The sequence below is a fragment of the Schistocerca serialis genome, chromosome 2 (assembly GCF_023864345.2).
Source record: "Schistocerca serialis cubense isolate TAMUIC-IGC-003099 chromosome 2, iqSchSeri2.2, whole genome shotgun sequence".
NCBI lineage: Eukaryota > Metazoa > Arthropoda > Insecta > Orthoptera > Acrididae > Schistocerca > Schistocerca serialis.
The window spans coordinates 96,765,299-96,783,246 of NC_064639.1; the positions used below are offsets into that span (position 1 = coordinate 96,765,299).

Genomic DNA, 17,948 nt, shown 5'->3' on the forward strand with positions numbered 1-17,948 from the left:
AACAAAAAAAAAAAAACTATAACTCTCGTAGGCCCAAATGACAGAGTCTCACTATACTTCCGGCTCGCAGGTTAACTACTGCCTCTCAGTATATTTACTTCTTAATAAAATTTGTCGTAAATAATATATCTCTTTTTCCAACAAACAACTCAGTTCATACATACAATACCAGGAACAAAAATGATCTGCACAAGGACTTAAAAACACTTACTTTAGTTCAAAAAGGGGTCCACTACTCAGGAACATTCATCTTCAATAATTTGCCAGGAAACATATAAAATTTAGTTAGAAATAAAGATCAGTTTAAAAGGAGCCTGAAAGACTTACTACTGGCCAACTCCTACTCCATTAAATTTTTAATAGAAACAAATGATGTATTTATTCATACTATTAGTATTTTTATTTCAGCTTAAAAAAAATCGACATGTTCCACATCCACGAGGATCTCCTCAGCACGGATCTATGGAACGAAAAACTAATCTAATCTGGGTGAAGCCGTGGGTTTTACGACGACACGATAAAAGCATTCAACAAAACTTGTTACGTGAGCTTACAGTGGAAGACGTCAAGTCGTACATCAATTACTTAAGAATGGATGAGCATACATTTCTGTATGTGCTCAATGAAGTGTATCCTCATATCACAAAGCACAATTTTCACTTAAGAACTGCTACATCTTCAGAAGACAGGCTCACTATAACACTCCGATTCCTTGCTACAGGAGAGGGTTATGTTAGGTTAGGTTAGGTTAGGTTAGGTCAGGTTAGGTCTCCAATCTTCTTAATCTATTTTTTATTCAGGGTGCCTCACATTGTAAAGCGCCTCATAAGCTTCAGACATCTCTATTAATTCTGTAGTTGTCGGCACACACCAATTGTATTTACCGGCAATGGTTATAAAAACACTACAGACGACAGAACGCTGCAGCGATGCTAGCACTCCGCGTGGTAACATATCGCATTGCAGTGAACAGAAGACAAGCGATTTCTTTGATCAAATATACGGCCTCAGCCTAGATTTGATCAAATATTGGACGACATTTGTCAAAGATCCCTATTACACTATCAAATATCTTTGACAAAGATATTTGACAAAGAAATTTGATAGTGTAATACCGGCCTTACTACATTTTCTCAGTGCATACCGTAAATCTGCCGCAGTAGGCATGACGTTTTAATGTATTATTTCGTTACTATTAACTCTAATCGCAACATATTTCACATACAGTATCCACATATATCAGTAAATGCGCTGGCAAATTTATGTCTCTTATTTATCTAAAATTTACGTGTATATCGACACTCCCACCTACAATACGGTATTGAGATTTGGGGCGAGGCACCAACGGTGTACATGGATAGGGCTTTTAGAGCCCAGAAGAGAGCAATTAGGATAATAGTGAATATTAGTAAACGTCAGTCCTGTAGAGAATACTTCATTAAGTATTATATACTAACAGTGTATTCATTATATGTTCTAAGGACTATACTGTTTGTAAAAGAAAATATGGAGCACAGTATAATAAATAGTGATATCTGTAGTTATAATACAAGGAAGAAAGAGGATTACCACATAAAATTCAGAAATAAAAAAGCGACCGATCATAATCCATTTTCTGCTGGAAGGTTTTTTTACAACAGACTTGCCAAATGCCATAAAAATGTTAAAAGGAAACATTTAAAATAAAATTAAAGCAGCTGTTAATTGCTAAATGTTTGTACTCCATCAAGAATTTTTAATGTTGTATGTACGTTATTTCTACTACTAAACTATTATTATTATTCATGTATGTACTGACTGGCTATGTCCATGACTGTAAAAGTTATTATGGACAAATAAACCATTATTATTATTATTATTATTATAGGGAAATGGAGGCTGTTTATTTGTCATGGTGTAGAAGACACTCAAATATACTAACATAGAAATTGAAGCTGCATGTGAAATTGTATCTGCAAGCTAATGGGAACAAATAGACCTGATCTCTTTCAGGATGTCCACATTGAAACTGATATCTGTGACCATGACATGGTTGTGGCAACAGTGCTTATCGAAGTACAAAGGACAACTAAACAAAGCAGAAAGATACATACATTCAGTAAAGTAGATAAAAAATCAGTAATGTCAAACAATGGAAACTCTACGGAGCAACATCAACAATTTAGGAAAAGATAGACAATGTTGCACACGACATCCTTTACTACCAAGGTAGTGTCATCAGCAGACAGAAATATGTTAGAGGTACCCATAATACTAGAGGGCATATCATTAATATAAATAAGGAACAGGAGTGGCCCCAATACTGATCCCTCATCCTTCACCCTGACCCCACATCACAGCCATTCTTAACACTGTGAATAATGACCTTTTGCTGTCTGTTGTTAAAGTAAGAGGTGAACCAATTGTGAGCCATTCCCCATATTCCGTAATGGCCCAGCTTCTGGAGTCTGGGTATTTTGACATTGGCCTCTCAATGAATGTATTCTTTACTGTCATTCCTTGTTAGTAATATCAGCTTATTCCCAAGAATAATCAGCTTTCACTCAGTTAAAACTCGGCAGAAATCCACCTTGCAGTTGTATCAGGCAACCGTAAGTCTTGTGCAGAAAGGTGTGCAGTATACTGCTGCATCCATTTTCAATAAGCTACCACAAGAATTAAAAAATCTTAGGAGTAATCTACTCGCTTTCAAATCGAAACTGAAGAGCTTCCTCATGGATCACTCCTTCTATTCTGTTGAGGAGTTCCTTGGAAACTTAAGCTGTTTCTTATGTTATATTGTTGATTTTGTTTACTTAAACTTATGGCTTGACTTTTTTTGGGTTGTTAATTATTTCATTTTTATCTGTTACTACTTTTATGCTGCAATTTCATGTGCAGACATGTTCCTAGATCTTGGGAAATTTGCTCCTCAATTTGGTCCTACAGAACTTGACGTGTAAATAAAATAAAAATAGATTGGTACTTGCTGTAAATAAAACACATCAAGTTGCAGACATGCATGATTAAAAGACACTCACATGTAGCTTTCAACCACAGCCTTTGTTAGCGCGCGCACACACACACCACACACACACACACACACACACGAGTGCCAACTCCTGTATCTCGAGCCGGAATGGCAATGCCGGAAAATCAGTCATGTCATATCTCTGTCAGGAACTTGAAACTTTCAGCACAAGTCAGGTGCATGTAGAGGAACACTGGCTCAAGTTTAAAAGAATAGTTGACCACACACTGGATAGATATGTACCCAGTAGAACAGTTCATAATGGGAGGGAACCTCCATGGTATACAGTCTCTGTAAAGATACATCTAGAGAAACAGAGATTACTGCATAATAGGTGTGAAACAACAAAGCATAGGGCTGTAGATACAGAGATGTTGAATGAAAACATTTGGCTGTCAAGAGAGAAATGCATGATGCCTTCAGTGACTACCATAGCAGATTATTGTAAAGTGATCCTTCACAGAACCCAAAGAAATCCTGGTTACGTGTAAAGGCTGTTTGTGGCACTAAAGCTAATGTCTAGTCCCTAGTGAACAAGACAGGAACTGAAATTGAGGGTAACAAAGCAAAATCTGAAATGCTTAACTCCATTTTCAAATTTTCCTTTACAAAGGAAAACTGAGGAGAATTACACCAATTTAATCCTCATAGCACTCAAAAGATGAATGATATAAGTAGTAGAGTCAGTGGTGTTGAGAAACAGCTGAAATCATTAAAATTGAACAAAGCTCCAGGCCCCAATGGAATCCCTGTCAGATTCCATACTAAATTTGGATTAAGGCAATCTGTTAGATGCAGTATTTCTTTATTTCCAAAAAGCATTTGATGCAGTACCACCCCTATGCTTATTGTCAGAACTAACATCATATGATATATCAAGTGAAATTTGTGATCTGATTGAGAACTTTTTGGTAGGGAGGACACAGCATGTTACTTTGGATGGAGAATCATCATCAGATGTAGAAGTTACTTCGGGTGTGCCCCAGGGAAGTACCGTATTTATTCGAATCTAAGCCGCACCTGAAAAATGAGACCCGAAATCCAGGAAAAAAAAAAAAATTCCCGAATCTAAGCCGCACCTGAAATCTGAGACTCGAAGTTCAAGGGGAGAGAAAAGTTTTAGGCCGCACCTCCAAATCGAAACAAAGTTGGTCTATTGTAATATGAGACACAATTTAGGTCGAATGAATGACGATACAGCTACAGTTTGGTTGGAGTCGTAAGCTTAGCAGTTAAGCTTTACCAGGTAGCCATTGCTATGCGTCAGGCGCTCCGTCCGTATTTATACGGATACCCTTCCTTTTTCAGGTGCTTCGTCTGGTTTGAATTGGTTGCTTTTTTTTCTTTGATCTGATAAGTGCCATTCTCTTTGTTATAGGTGTTTGTCACTCTAAGCTGAAAATGCATTATTGTACTGTGTCATGCATTGTTTGATGCATTCTGATAATGAGTGTTTACGACCTGTCGCTGCTCGCGGCATGGCTTGCTTTTGTGCGCACTACCGCCGCTTACAATAAAAAAAGAGAGGAATTGTCTCATTAGCGAAACAATGGCAAGAGACTGGTATTTGTTGTTACTTGCACTGCTGCTTTCTTTGATAATGATCAACAAGAACCAAATAATAGACTGCGTATGATAGATGTGCTGAAAGAGAGTTTAGCTAAAATTTTTCTCCGTTTGAAAATCTTTGTAGACGCCTCTTGTGTACATTACATTCTGCACAGAAATTAGAGTCATCTTAGATTTAAAAATCTAATCAATTGCCGTGCTTCATTTCTGATTGTATCACTATTAGGCATAAGAATAATACGAATATAAACATGGCATGATATGTATATTCTTCCGCGTTTGCTGCTGTTTCACACTAGGTTCGTAGGTTACTAGGCAGACAGGATTTAAATGAGATAGCAGCAAACACGAAAGAATACATGGCAAAATGTTTATATTTGCATTATTCTTACGGTGGAGAGAATACTGCATGTGATTCACAATTCATAAAAGTTCCTATTAGCAACCATCTCTTCTCACAGGTAGGAAAAAATTCAGAACGTAGAATTGGCCATATTGACAAACATCGCAAATAGTCTTGCCAGTCGGATTTTCGTAGTACATTGAAATGCTGCTACATTCAAAGATGAACAATACGGAATTTGTATTTACTTCGTTGGATAATGTATGAAAATGTAGTGGTCGAAACTCGGGGCGGCGAAAAAAGCTCGTCTTCCACTTTTTTTTTTTTAATTTATTTACTGACGCAGCGGTTTTGGCGCCAGTATTTATCTTTGTGCCTGCAAAGCATGCATGTGTAGCGCTACATATATTCGATGGCGGAAGTTATTTGTGGCGGCACCTACCAACATTTTTAAGAACTTCCGCTTACTTTGCACTCGATTCTAAGCCGCAGGCGGTTTTTTGGATTACAAAAACCGGAAAAAAAGTGCGGCTTGGATTCGAGTAAATACGGTATGTTGGGATCCTTGTTGTTAATGTTGTATATATGACCTTGCAGACAATATTAATAGTAAAATCAGGCTTTTTGCAGATCATGCAGTTATCTATAATGAAGCACTATCCGAAAGAAGCTGCATTAATATTCAGGCAGATCTTGATAAGATTTCAACATGGTGCCGAGATTGGCAACCTGCCCTAAATGTCCAAAAATGTAAAATTTTGCACTTCACTAAAGGAAAAAAGTGTAATATCATATGACTATAATATCAGTGAGTCACTGTTGGAATCGGCCAACTCATACAAATACCTGTGTGTAACATTTTGTAGGGATATGAAATGGCATTGTCACGTAGGTTCTGTTGTGGGTAAAGCAGATGATAAACTTAGGTTTATTGGTAGAATACAGGAGAATTGTAATCAGACAACAAAGGAGCTTGCTTACAAATCACTCGTGCAACGGGTTCTAGAATATTGTTAAAATGTGTGGGACCCATACCAGGTAGGGATAACAGGGGATATTGAATGTATACAGAGAATGGTCACAGGTTTTTTTAATTCATGGAAGAATGTCACAGTGATACTGAAGGAACTGAACTGGAAGACTCTTTAAGGTACACGTAAACTATCCCGAGAAAATCTATTAACAAAATTTCAAGAACCACCTTTCAGTGATTACTTTTAGGAATATACTGTAACCCCCAACATATTGCTCACATACACAGTGAGGATAAGATTAGAACAATCACTGCAAGTGCAGAGGCATTCAATCAATCTTATCTTTCTTCCTGCACTCAATAGGTGAATGAAACAGGGAGAAACTTGAAATAACTGGTACACTGGGAAAAGACCTCTGCCATGCACCTCGTGGTGGTTTGCAGTGTATAGATGTAGATACTGTGGCTAACTAAGCTGCAATTTCTGTATAGCATCTGATAGGGAACCCATCAGACAGTGGGGTCCAACAGAATATTTGCAATTTTTTACTTTCTCAGTCTCAGTGGCACTAATATCTGTATCACTCATCTTTGCAGTGTGGTGTGAAGTAAACTGGGCTAGCGTTTCTGTATCTTCCCCAATAAAAGACCACTTGAAAATTTCACTTCAATATTTCTCCTTTTGATATGCTACCTCCATGTCTGGTCACTAGCTGTGGTGCCAAGCACAGCTTCTTCGTAGGGCCAGAATTTCATAGTATCTTGTGAGAGATTTGTTGATATATTGTACTATGGTAGTCATTGAAGCTTTCATACATTGCCCTCTTAGCGGCCAAACACATTTAATTCAGAATATCTCAATCTTGAGACCTGCTATTATACACAAATTACTGTTTGCGTAGAAATTTCTGTTTAGTGACTGTTTACCGTGGAGAGTTTTTCCCACCGTGAACTGTCCTATGACATAAATGTCTGTATATCGTTCTAAGCTTGAGCCACAGTTCTCCTATATAGGTAGATACTTTGAATTCCTCTTTGACATGTGAGATGATGGCCTATTTATTTAACTTACTAAATACACAAAACTTTCTACTTGTTTTGTTTCATCTGTTCTTTGTGTTTTAGCAGTCATTGTTAATAGTATTGTCTCATGGGAACTGATATCAGTTTGAATATGAGCACCCCCAAAGAGATCAGATAGATATGTTACTGTTGGGTCTAATGTATTTCCATCATGAGTAAGCTCCTGAGCTATGTGTTGTAGGTAGTTTTTAGATAAAGCTTTTCATACTATTTCACAAGATGTCTTGTCTTGTCACATCCACTGCTTACAAAAACGGTGATATTCGCGATGTGTTGTTGGATGATTAAGATCTCCTCTACTCGTTATGGTAAGATTGTGGAACTTTCTCGCTGGCAAACTGTGGGATTGTTGAATTATTTCAGTTTCATTTGTGTGAACACCTTGTGGACAATAGAAAGATTAATTACAAATTTATGGCCATCCTTGACACTGAGTCTTGTCTAGAAAGTGTTCGTAGCAGTTTCAGTTTATGTCTCAGTGGATTTGAGTGTCTTGTCTACTGTGATAAATACACCATTCCCATTTCCCATTAGCCTATCTTCGCGACATGAACTTAGATTTTACTGCTGTCAATTTTGTGTTTAACTAACTTTCTATGCCTAGAATTACTTCAAACACAGTCAGTTTTTTGGGAATTCTTTAACAGTAAATCACTAGGACTGTAATTGTTTCATCTGTGGCAGCAATTTCTTTGAATCTTATCCTAGTATGTGGGAGTCTCCTACAGCTATCATTATGTGGAACAGATAGTGCCACGTGAACTAAAAACCCTCGTATGCCCTTCGCGTATGGTCAGCCATATGGAAAGCAGCATCTGACATGTAGTGCATCCCTCACCCACTTAGGGTTACCCTTGAATTCTCTGTTCTGCGGTTTGAATTGAGGAAGTCAGAAACTAGTTTGTCACAGAACCCATCATGTTTCCACTTCAAGCCTTCTATTACTCATCTTAGAACAGGGGGGGCTCTGTCAGTTCTTGTTTTCAGACAGTGCCGTAAATTGTGAGCTTTGTTAAAACTTGAGTGGGACTGGTACTCTCTGCTAGTTACTGGACTGGTCCGAGTAGTCGTAAGATGACCAGCATCATTTGTTACACTAATGCAGTGAACTTTGTAACAGCTAAGTTTATGTTGCAGTTGTAAAATTCCTAAACTGATTAGCTGGAAACAGGCTGTGTGTGCATAAAAGTGGAAATACTGCACAGATCGTGTAAATATCTACACTGCAATAAAGCACGCATTAACCAACGAAAGATGTTTATGTAAACTTTTATGTATTATGTTGTTGCAAGGAATATTTTAGCATCTCTAACTATATTCATCATTATTTTCAGAGGGGAGAGTATCCTGCTGTTCCTGGTGCAGACTGTCGGTAGGCAGTCTCTAGAGCAACGTCAGTACAGAGCATCGAGACCCCGCAGTGCATCTGCATCGAGTAGGAAGACTCCGTCTTCTGATCTAGGTTGGTTGTTATATGTGTGTTATCGAGACTTTTGATCAATCTTTTCCTTGCTACAGACATGTTCTTTGCATTCTGTGATGAGGATGGCTTTTGTTACAGCTAAATTGCTTGTCAAATACTGGTGCCTGTGCTGAGACACAGTGTTCCAGTTGATGTGAAATACTTACTGTGTGATTTTTCAAATACTGTTTGGTGAAAATATTTTATTTTTACAAGTCTCACAGTGTTGATATCTTCACTTGATAAAGAACTGAATTTCTTTTCATTATACATCAAACTACTGCACTGCTTCAAATTAAGTAAAATAATGCGCGATATTTTAAAGAGTTTACAGATGTAAAAACACATTATGTAAACTTCGTTTATGGTTGATTTTAGCACATACATTGCAGTGAATGAAATGTGATAAGATACCGAAATGTTATTTAAAACTGAGAGGGGAACGATATCTCTTTTATATCTCGAGTTACTGGGCTTCAATCCAGCATAGGGTCGTGCATGATGCACCCATTCACATTCTTGTGCATCGTGAATTGTGTGGTTGTAATAATCGTCATCTCTCATAAAAGATTCAGTATATCTAAATGAGGGTTCTCGCAAATCGTAGCGCGCAGTGAGGCACGTAGGTTCTATGATAAATACTTGAAACTTATTTATTCACCAATATATGGAAGTAACTCGTCTGCAGCAGTGAGAGCTTAGTAGCTCAGGATGCACAGAGACATCCATTGCAATGTAGGAAAGCACATCTGGAGAACAGCTTAGCAGGAGGTGTATGCATGTCCACAGCAGCGAAAGGCTTAAATTACTGGGTTTCTGATCTGCCTGTTATACAAACAACTGTTTGTATGTGAACCCAGACATATTTCAGCAGCTACTCTGTGTTTAGTGCTTAATTTTTTCTACATTGTGAGGTTTTATGTGACCCTCTGTACATTGGTAGCTTGTTGATAAACAGTGACTGTACACACAGCTGCAACACATGCACTGTGTTTTGTAATGTTGTAAAGTGTTGCTTGCGAGAGATGTTGTGCAAAATCATGTTTTGCTGGTATGTACATATCAACAACAAATACAAATAGATATTTCAAAACTATGTATGACAAGCTGTCAGCATAAAGTAATGTGCAGAATGTCATACATAATCCAGCAATGTAGGAAAAAATAACTGAAGGTGAAGATGAAGAAAGGTGGTATGAAATGTGTTTGGATTTATGTAAAAAACAGTTGCTTGGATATCAGGCAGACCTGCAAGCCAGCAATTTTGTCTGCAAACACACTTACTTCAAGACTTTTAAAACCAAATGATGAGTAATACTTCTGATTGATTTCCATCTCAGTTTTTGTGCACTTAAGTGTGGCTTAACCAGCGTCTTATGGCTAGCTTTATACACTCTTGAACAGAATTCCAATAACACCAGAATGTATCTTGAATGTAATTCTCTGGTGGGAAACTTTAATTGGGCAGTCAACCACGTGTGCCCTCCTCTCTCTCTCTCTCTCTCTCTCTCTCTCTCTCTGTGTGTGTGTGTGTGTGTGTGTGTGTGTGTGTGTGTGTGTGTGTGTGTGTGTGTGTGTGTGTGTTAAACAATGTAGGAAAAGACAGAGTACTATTTACCATAAAGCCTTCATCAGTAAACACACACACACACACACACACACACACACACACACACACACACACAAAAGCAGGCATACCACATGCGCACACAATTGCCAACTGCTGCACCTCGGGCCAGAATGTCATTGTGGCCTGAAATGCTATAGTTGCTGGTTGTGTGCATGAGGAGTGCCTGTCTGCAACTTCAGGTTCCTTTTTTACAGTAAGTAGAATCTCTGTTTTCCTACATTGTTGATATTCCTACCTGAAGTTTCCATTGTTTGATCTCTCTGTATACAGTTCTGTAGTTGTATTTTGTTAATGACTTGGTGGTATTCGTTTTCATTTGTTCCCTGTATCCCTGTTAACTCTGGTCATGTTCCTCTGGGAATTGATAACTTGTGCTATTGCAATAATGCCAGACTTCTGAGTGAACATCCAGGGAAAATTGTTCAATAATTCCTTTAAATTTAAGCGGAGAACTTTGGTTTTTGTTTTGAATTAGCACTCATTGTAAATAGTTTTAAGCTTTCAAAACAAAGTGTTGATTAGATTGAGAAGTCAAAACAACACTTATACACTCAGTATCATTGGAGATATATAATGTTTTCCTTTTGATGTTAATGAAAGGATGTAATACATGTAATAAGGTAAAGAAAGGGATCAACTTCTCTGCGAGTAATGAAAAAGGACATATTTTAATTGGTGCTACACCATTATTAATGCTGCCACTGCTGTCGCCACTACTGCTGCCACTATCACTACTAAAACCATGTCAAGTGGATCGGTGTGTCCCATGTTGCATGTTTCTGTAGAAGTAGAATATTCACATTGTGCTGCCATGTTGCAGGTTTCTCAGAAAGTGGAATATTCCAATTGTAAGTGGGTGGTATGGATTTGAGGAGATCTAAAATATGTTTCTGACCTCCTGTGAACATTCAGTATATTGTAGCAGCTATTATTAATTACTTTGGGCATCCCTTCTTTTTTTTACCAAGGAGTCTAAGGTGCATGGACTCATTATTTGTGGGTCTGTGGAATGTGGTCTAGACAACCTACACACACACACACACACACACACACACACACACACACACACACACACACGCGCCCACACACACACATGCAAATGCAACTCCATCACACATTACCCCTGACGCTGGCAGCGAGAGATGGTGGTCATGTGTGAGGGTCCTCTCTCTGTGTGTGTGTGTGTGTGTGTGTGTGTGTGTGTGTGTGTGTGTGTGCGTGTGCAATTCAGAAGAAGGCCTTTTGGCTGAAAGGTTTAGCATCTTTTTGTTGTGCCAGTGGCAACTCAACATCTCCACCATATGTTGAGTAGCAATCTATCCGTTTCGTAATATGGTCAGACTTAACAGATAATTCTTTTGGTGAGAATAGTCTCCCTATCATTCACAGACTGAGTATTTTGGACTAGCGGAATGAAACAAAGGCAGTTATTAAATAGGTCCCTGTTGCCAGAATATAAGAAACTGTCAAAACTCTATACCTGAAGTTTGACACTAAACAGGAACTGCACATTGAATACTGAAAAAAAGATGCACATGATGTTGTTGTTGTGGTCTTCAGTCCAGAGACTGGTTTGAAGCAGCTCTCCATGCTACTCTATCCTGTGCAAGCTTCTTCATCTCCCAGTACCTACTGCAACCTACATCCTTCTGAATCTGTTTAGTGTATTCATCTCTTGGTCTCCCTCTATGATTTTTACTCTCCACGCTGCCCTCCAATACTAAATTGGTGATCCCTTGATGCCTCAGAACATGTCCTACCAACCGATCCCTTCTTCTACACAAGTTGTGCCACAGATTTCTCTTCTCCCCAATTCTGTTCAATACCTCCTCATTAGTTATGTGATCTACCCATCTAATCTTCAGCATTCTTCTGTAGCACCACATTTCAAAAGCTCCTATTCTCTTCTTGTCTAAACTATTTATCGTCCACGTTTCTCTTCCGTACATGGCTACACCCCATACAAAAACTTTCATAAACGACTTCCTGACGCTTAAATCTACACTCGATGTTAACATATTTCTCTTCTTCAGAAACGCTTTCCTTTCCATTGCCAGTCTACATTTTATAACCTCTCTACGTCGACCATCGCGAGTTATTTTGCTCCCCAAATAGCAAATCGCATTCACTTCTTTAAGTGTGTTATTTCCTAATTTAATCCCGGCAGCATCACCCGATTTAATTCAACTACATTCCATTATCCTCGTTTTTCTTTTGTTGATGTTCATCTTATATTCTCCTTTCAAGACACTGTCCATTCCGTTCAACTGCTCTTCCAGGTCCTTTGCTGTCTCTGACAGAATTACATTGTCATCGGCGGACCTCAAAGTTTTTATTTCTTCTCCATGGATTTTAATACCTACTCCGAATTTTTCTTTCCCTTACTGCTTGCTCAATATACAGATTGAATAACATCGGGTATAGGCTACAACACTGTCTCACTCCCTTCCCAACCACTGCTTCCCTTTCATGCCCCTCGACTCTTATAACTGCCATCAGGTTTCTGTACAAATTGTAAATAGCCTTTCAGTCCCTGTATTTTACCCCTGCCACCTTTAGAATTTGAAAGAGAGTATTCCACTCAACATTGTCAAAAGCTTTCTCCGAGTCTACAAATGCTAGAAACGTAGGTTTGCCTTTCCTTAATCTTTCTTCTAAGATGAGTCGTAGGGTCAGTATTGCCTCACGTGTTTCAACATTTCTACAGAATCCAAACTGATCTTCCCCAAGGTCGGCTTCTACCAGTTTTTCCATTCGTCTGTAAAGAATTCGCGTTAGTATTTTGCAGCCGTGGCTTATTAAACTGATAGTTTGGTAATTTTCACATCTGTTAACATCTGCTTTCTTTGGGATTGGAATTATTATATTCTTCCTAAAGTCTGAGGGTATTTCGCCTGTCTCATACATCTTGCTCACCAGATGGTAGAGTTTTGTCAGGACTGGCTCTCCCAAGGCTGTCATTAGTTCTAATGAGATGTTGTCTACTCGCGGGGCCTTGTTTCGACTTAGGTCTTTCAGTGCTCTGTCAAACTCTTCATCCAGTATCATATCTCCATTTCATCTTCATTTACATCCTCTTCCATTTCCATAATATTGTCCTCAAGTACATCGCCCTTGTATAGACCCTCTGTATACTCCTTCCACCTTTCTGCTTTCACTTCTTTCCTTAGTGTTGGGTTTCCATCTGAGCTCTTGATATTCATGCAAGTCTTTCTCTTTTCTCCAAAGGTCTCTTTAATTTTGCTGTAGGCAGTATCTATGTTACCCCTAGTGATATGCGCCTCTACATCCTTACATTTGTCCTCTAGCCATCCCTGTTAAGCCATTTTGCACTTCCTGTTAATCTCATTTTTGAGACGTTTGTATTCCTTTTTGCCTGCTTCATTTACTACGTTTTTATATTTTCTCCTTTCACTAATTAAATTACATATCTTCTTTGTTACCCAAGGATTTCTATTATCCCTCGTCTTTTTACCTACTTGATCCTCTGCTACCTTCACTATTTCATCTCTCAAAGCTACTCATTCTTCTTCTACTGTATTTCTTTCCCCCATTCTTGTCAATCATTCCCTAATGCTCTCCCTGAAACTCTCTACAACCTCTGGTTCTTTCAGTTTATCCAGGTCCCATCTCCTCAATTTCCCACCTTTTTGCAGTTTCTTCAGTTTTAATCTACAGTTCATAACCAATAGATTGTGGTCAGAGTCCATGTCTGCCCCTGGAAATGTCTTACAATTTAAAACCTGGTTCCTGAATCTCCGTCTTACTACCATTATGTAATCTATCTGATACCTCCATTATCTCCAGGCTTCTTCCATGCATACAACCTTCTTTCATGATTCTTGTGACCAAGTGTTACCTGTGATTAAGTTATGCTCTGTCCAAAATTCTACCAGGCAGTTTCCTCTTTCATTCCTTACTCCCATTCCATATTCACCTATTATGTTTCCTTCTCTTACTGTGGTAGGTGTGGGCTTCCTAACTATCTTGGCCACAATAATGCGTTCACTATGCTGTTTGTAGCAGCTTACCTGCATTCCATTTTTTCCCCCATTATTAAACCTACTCCTGCATTACCCCTATTTTATTTTGTATTTATAACCCTATATTCACCTGACCAGAAGTCTTGTTCCTCCTGCCACCGAACTTCACTAACTCCCACTATATCTATCTTTAACCTATCCATTTCCCATTTTAAATGTTCTAACCTGCCTGCCTGATTAAGGGATCTGACATTGCATGCTCCGATCCATATAACAACATCTTCCTGAGCCCCTACCCGGATATCCGAATGGCGGACTATTTTACCTGCTGAATATTTTACCCAAGTGGACACCATCATCATTGATCCATACAGTAAATGCATACAATACCTAAGTAAAATCAGTGCTGTTTATGAGCAGCACCACTTTTTACAATAACATAGTACACACAGTCTAACATTCTAAATTAACAGGGCACAAATTTCAACACAATATAAAAAACAGTGCTAACAAAAGAGAAAAACCAGTGGTAGGATTCAAAACTCTTAGTATGACTTTCACACTAGATTTCATTTGCTCAAAATATGAAGTGGAGTGATAAAGTACATTTGTAAATTGCACATTGTGTGTAGGAAGTAAACATTTATTAGAAGAGTGGTTAACTGAAAATCATTTTATCTAGTAACTGAAATAGTATTTTCTTTTCCAATGTTAAATTTTAATTGACATATTAAGAAATTATTTTGAAGTTCTGTTTGCTCATAATGGTAGTTTCAGTATTTTGTATGTGCCTAGCTTAGAGTTAGAACTAAGTATTAAAACCAAAATAGGCCTAAATTTTTTGTTGTGTTTTGTTTTTATGAGGGCTGTTCAGAAAGTAGGGAACGTTTCCGTCTGACACCTGACACCACTAGACGTGTGCTGATTGCGTGTATTTTGGCATGTGCATGCTCCTCAGCTCAGTCAGCATCCATCCGTGACAGCGCGAATGTCTCTGCGCATCTGGTTTTTTTCAATATTCGAATTTGAAATGTGCGCTGCAGTCGAAAACCCCGCCAATTGTGAGGTGAGGTCTGTGATGCGGTTTTTGTTGACAATAACCTACAACCTATAGAAATTTATCGTGAACTGTGCGAAGTGTACGGAAACAATGTAATTAGTTAGTGTTCCATCTGGAAATGGTGGATTCGGTTTAAAAATGGCCAAACCAATGTTCATGATGAAGAGAAGAATGGATGATCTTGTCGCCAAAGTTGATGAAATGATTCATGATAACCTTCGATTCACAATAACGTAGCTTTTGCTTACTTTTCCACAAGTTTCACAGACTTTGTCATTTGAAATTTTCACTCAAAAGCTAGGCCACCACAACTTTCGTGCATGATGGTTGCCAAAAATGCTTACAGAGCACCATAAAGAATAGCGATTGGGGGTAATGTTGACATTTGTGGAGGCCTACCACAAACATGGTGACTCATTACTGGATTGAATGTTAACCAGTGACAATACTTGGGTGAAACATATCAATTCCGAGACAAAATTACAGTCCATGGAGTGGAGGCACACAAGGTCCCCCCAAAAATCAAGAAAATGTGTGCAAATCTTGTCAGCAAGGAAGTTCATGGCTACAGTGTTTTGGGATAGGCATGGTGTGCTTCTTATTGATTTTCTCGAACGTGGAGCAACTATAAATTCTGCCTGGTAGTGTCAAACTTTGCGAGCGACGGCTGCACGGGAGACAAGATGCATACCAAGAGGCAGTGATGACGGTGCTGCTGGCGCCGCCGAACGAAGACGAAACCAGAAGACTGCTCCCACTGCCCACAGGTGGCCAGAATACCACACCGGTGAGAGTGGGGCGGGGGACCAGCTGCCAACGGCAGTAAAGCAAGCGCCGCAGGTGCAAGAGTTGTGCGCCGTGCTGGCGGCTGCAGCGGAGGAGGCGATTGTGGCCTTCAAAGCCACCATGGATGTGGATAGGGCAGCCTTCAAGGCCACCCTGACTGCAGAGACGACAGAGGCATGCAACCAGCTGCAGCAGTTGCGCTCGCAGAGGGCCCAAGACATCCGTGCAGATGCAGCAGGCGGAGAAGAGAAGTCAGCCGCCGCTCCCCTGGCAGATCAGCCGGCAGCAGGACACACCGAGGAAGAAGAAGACGGAACAGGCTGCACCAATGCCAAAGCCCGTCGGCTCTGAGCAGCTCTGCTCCGACGAGTGGGCAACCATTGCGTCAAGGACGCTCCAGAGCTTGGGCTGTCATTGAGCCTGTCTGCGCAGCCAACAAGCAGTAGTGGTGCCGCTAGGTGGTCACGCATCTCAGAGCGCTTGGCTTCGACACACGCCCACCAGACACCGATGGATGACCTGGGCCCTCCCCCGCGTGAAGTCATCACTGACAGCACAGCAGGGGCTCTCACAGCACAAACTGCAGCACACCGAAGAACTAAACTTTACACAGCTTTAGAAGAGCAGTTCAAAGCGAATGCTGAGGAAAGCTGATGTCCAAAATTTTGTTTTTGCACAACAATGTCCGACCTCACGTGGCACACCGCACTAAAGTACTCCTTAATTCATTCAAATGGTAAATTTTCCTTCATCTGCCCTACAGCCCCGATCGTGCACCAAGCGACTTCCAATTGTTTCGCAAGATGAAGAACTGGCTTGCAACGCAGTGCTTTGATGACGATGCAGAACTCCAGGTGGGCGTGACTCACTGGCTGAAGTCTCAGTCGGCAGAATTTTATGACAAAGGTCTTCAAAAAAGCTTGTCCACTGCTATGATAAGTGCCTCATTGTGTTTGGTGACTATGTGGAAAAGTAGTACGTCAGTCGCTCTTTCAGATTTATATAATAAAATGTATTTCTTGTACTTAGTGGTGTTTTTTTAATATGCCAAAACGTTCCCTACTTTCTGAATAGCCCTCATAAGTATGCTCACATTAAAAGTAGATCTTACGGTTATTTTTCTGTTTCTGTTTACTTCCAGAACCTGATATGCCTGACCACGACCTTGAACCTCCTAGATTTAGTCGTCGTGGTCTGGAAAGGTTGTTGAATGATTGGTCTGCAGTGCGAGGAATGATAATGTCAGGTAAGATGAATAGGATACGGCAGTGGTAGTTTCTCAGTTCTTTGCAGATTTAAAGTGGTGCATAGTAAGCATTTTCAAAAGGAGCTTCGAAAGAGACAAGAGCTTGATCTTACAGAAAGCAAAAGGCAAAAAGAACCCTTGGTATGCCAGATCGGAAGAAGATGGGCCTGATAGATAATCTTTGTAGATAGTTGCTTGTATCGTGGGAGAACCACCTAGATTTTTTTGCAGCAGTACTCCATGTAATTTTGTAAGTGATTTCTCTTTGAGTTGCTGTGAGAGGTTATGGAATCAGTTATAATAAATTCGGACAGTTGCTTGTGTATTCTTGGGAATTAGTTTCTTGTTCACAGTACCTCGTTTGACACACCTTGGTACATATTATCATCTGTGGAGAGACATAAACTTCTGTACCATGTGTTGCTTTTAATTCCTGATCAGTTCACGCTTCAGCAGAGATTGCAGTTCCTATATAGTCTTTATATGTTACAGCTTCTAGTTAGGCATAAAAAGAAATCAAGCCAACTAAGAATCATAAGATTTGCGGTCATTTTTTGTTTTGTGTCCACTTGCTGGAAACCATAATATTTGAACAATAGTGGCTGCAGTATTATTGTAGTAACTATCGATAAATGCTTTGATTCATTGTGCTAAGTAAAAGTGTGCTTGGAGGTGAAGGCTATAGTGTGTTGTCAGTGAAGTCTCTTGAGCCCGCCATTCAGAGATTGTGATTGCGGCAGTTGAACTTCAGTATTTCAGTTGAAGGGGTTTGTGGTTTTCTTTGGACAGTTAACAAATGAAGA

General features: G+C 39.5%; 1 protein-coding gene across 1 annotated transcript in view; it reads left to right on the forward strand.

Annotated features, from left to right (window-relative positions):
- The window catches only part of LOC126456777 (E3 ubiquitin-protein ligase UBR5), a 342,260-nt gene that overhangs the window by 129,481 nt on the left and 194,831 nt on the right, over window positions 1-17,948 (forward strand). Inside the window, exons 21-22 of the mRNA XM_050092547.1 lie at window positions 8,313-8,440; window positions 17,041-17,145. Of these exons, the coding sequence (XP_049948504.1) occupies window positions 8,313-8,440; window positions 17,041-17,145 (233 nt within the window). The remainder of the gene's footprint in view (window positions 1-8,312; window positions 8,441-17,040; window positions 17,146-17,948) is intronic.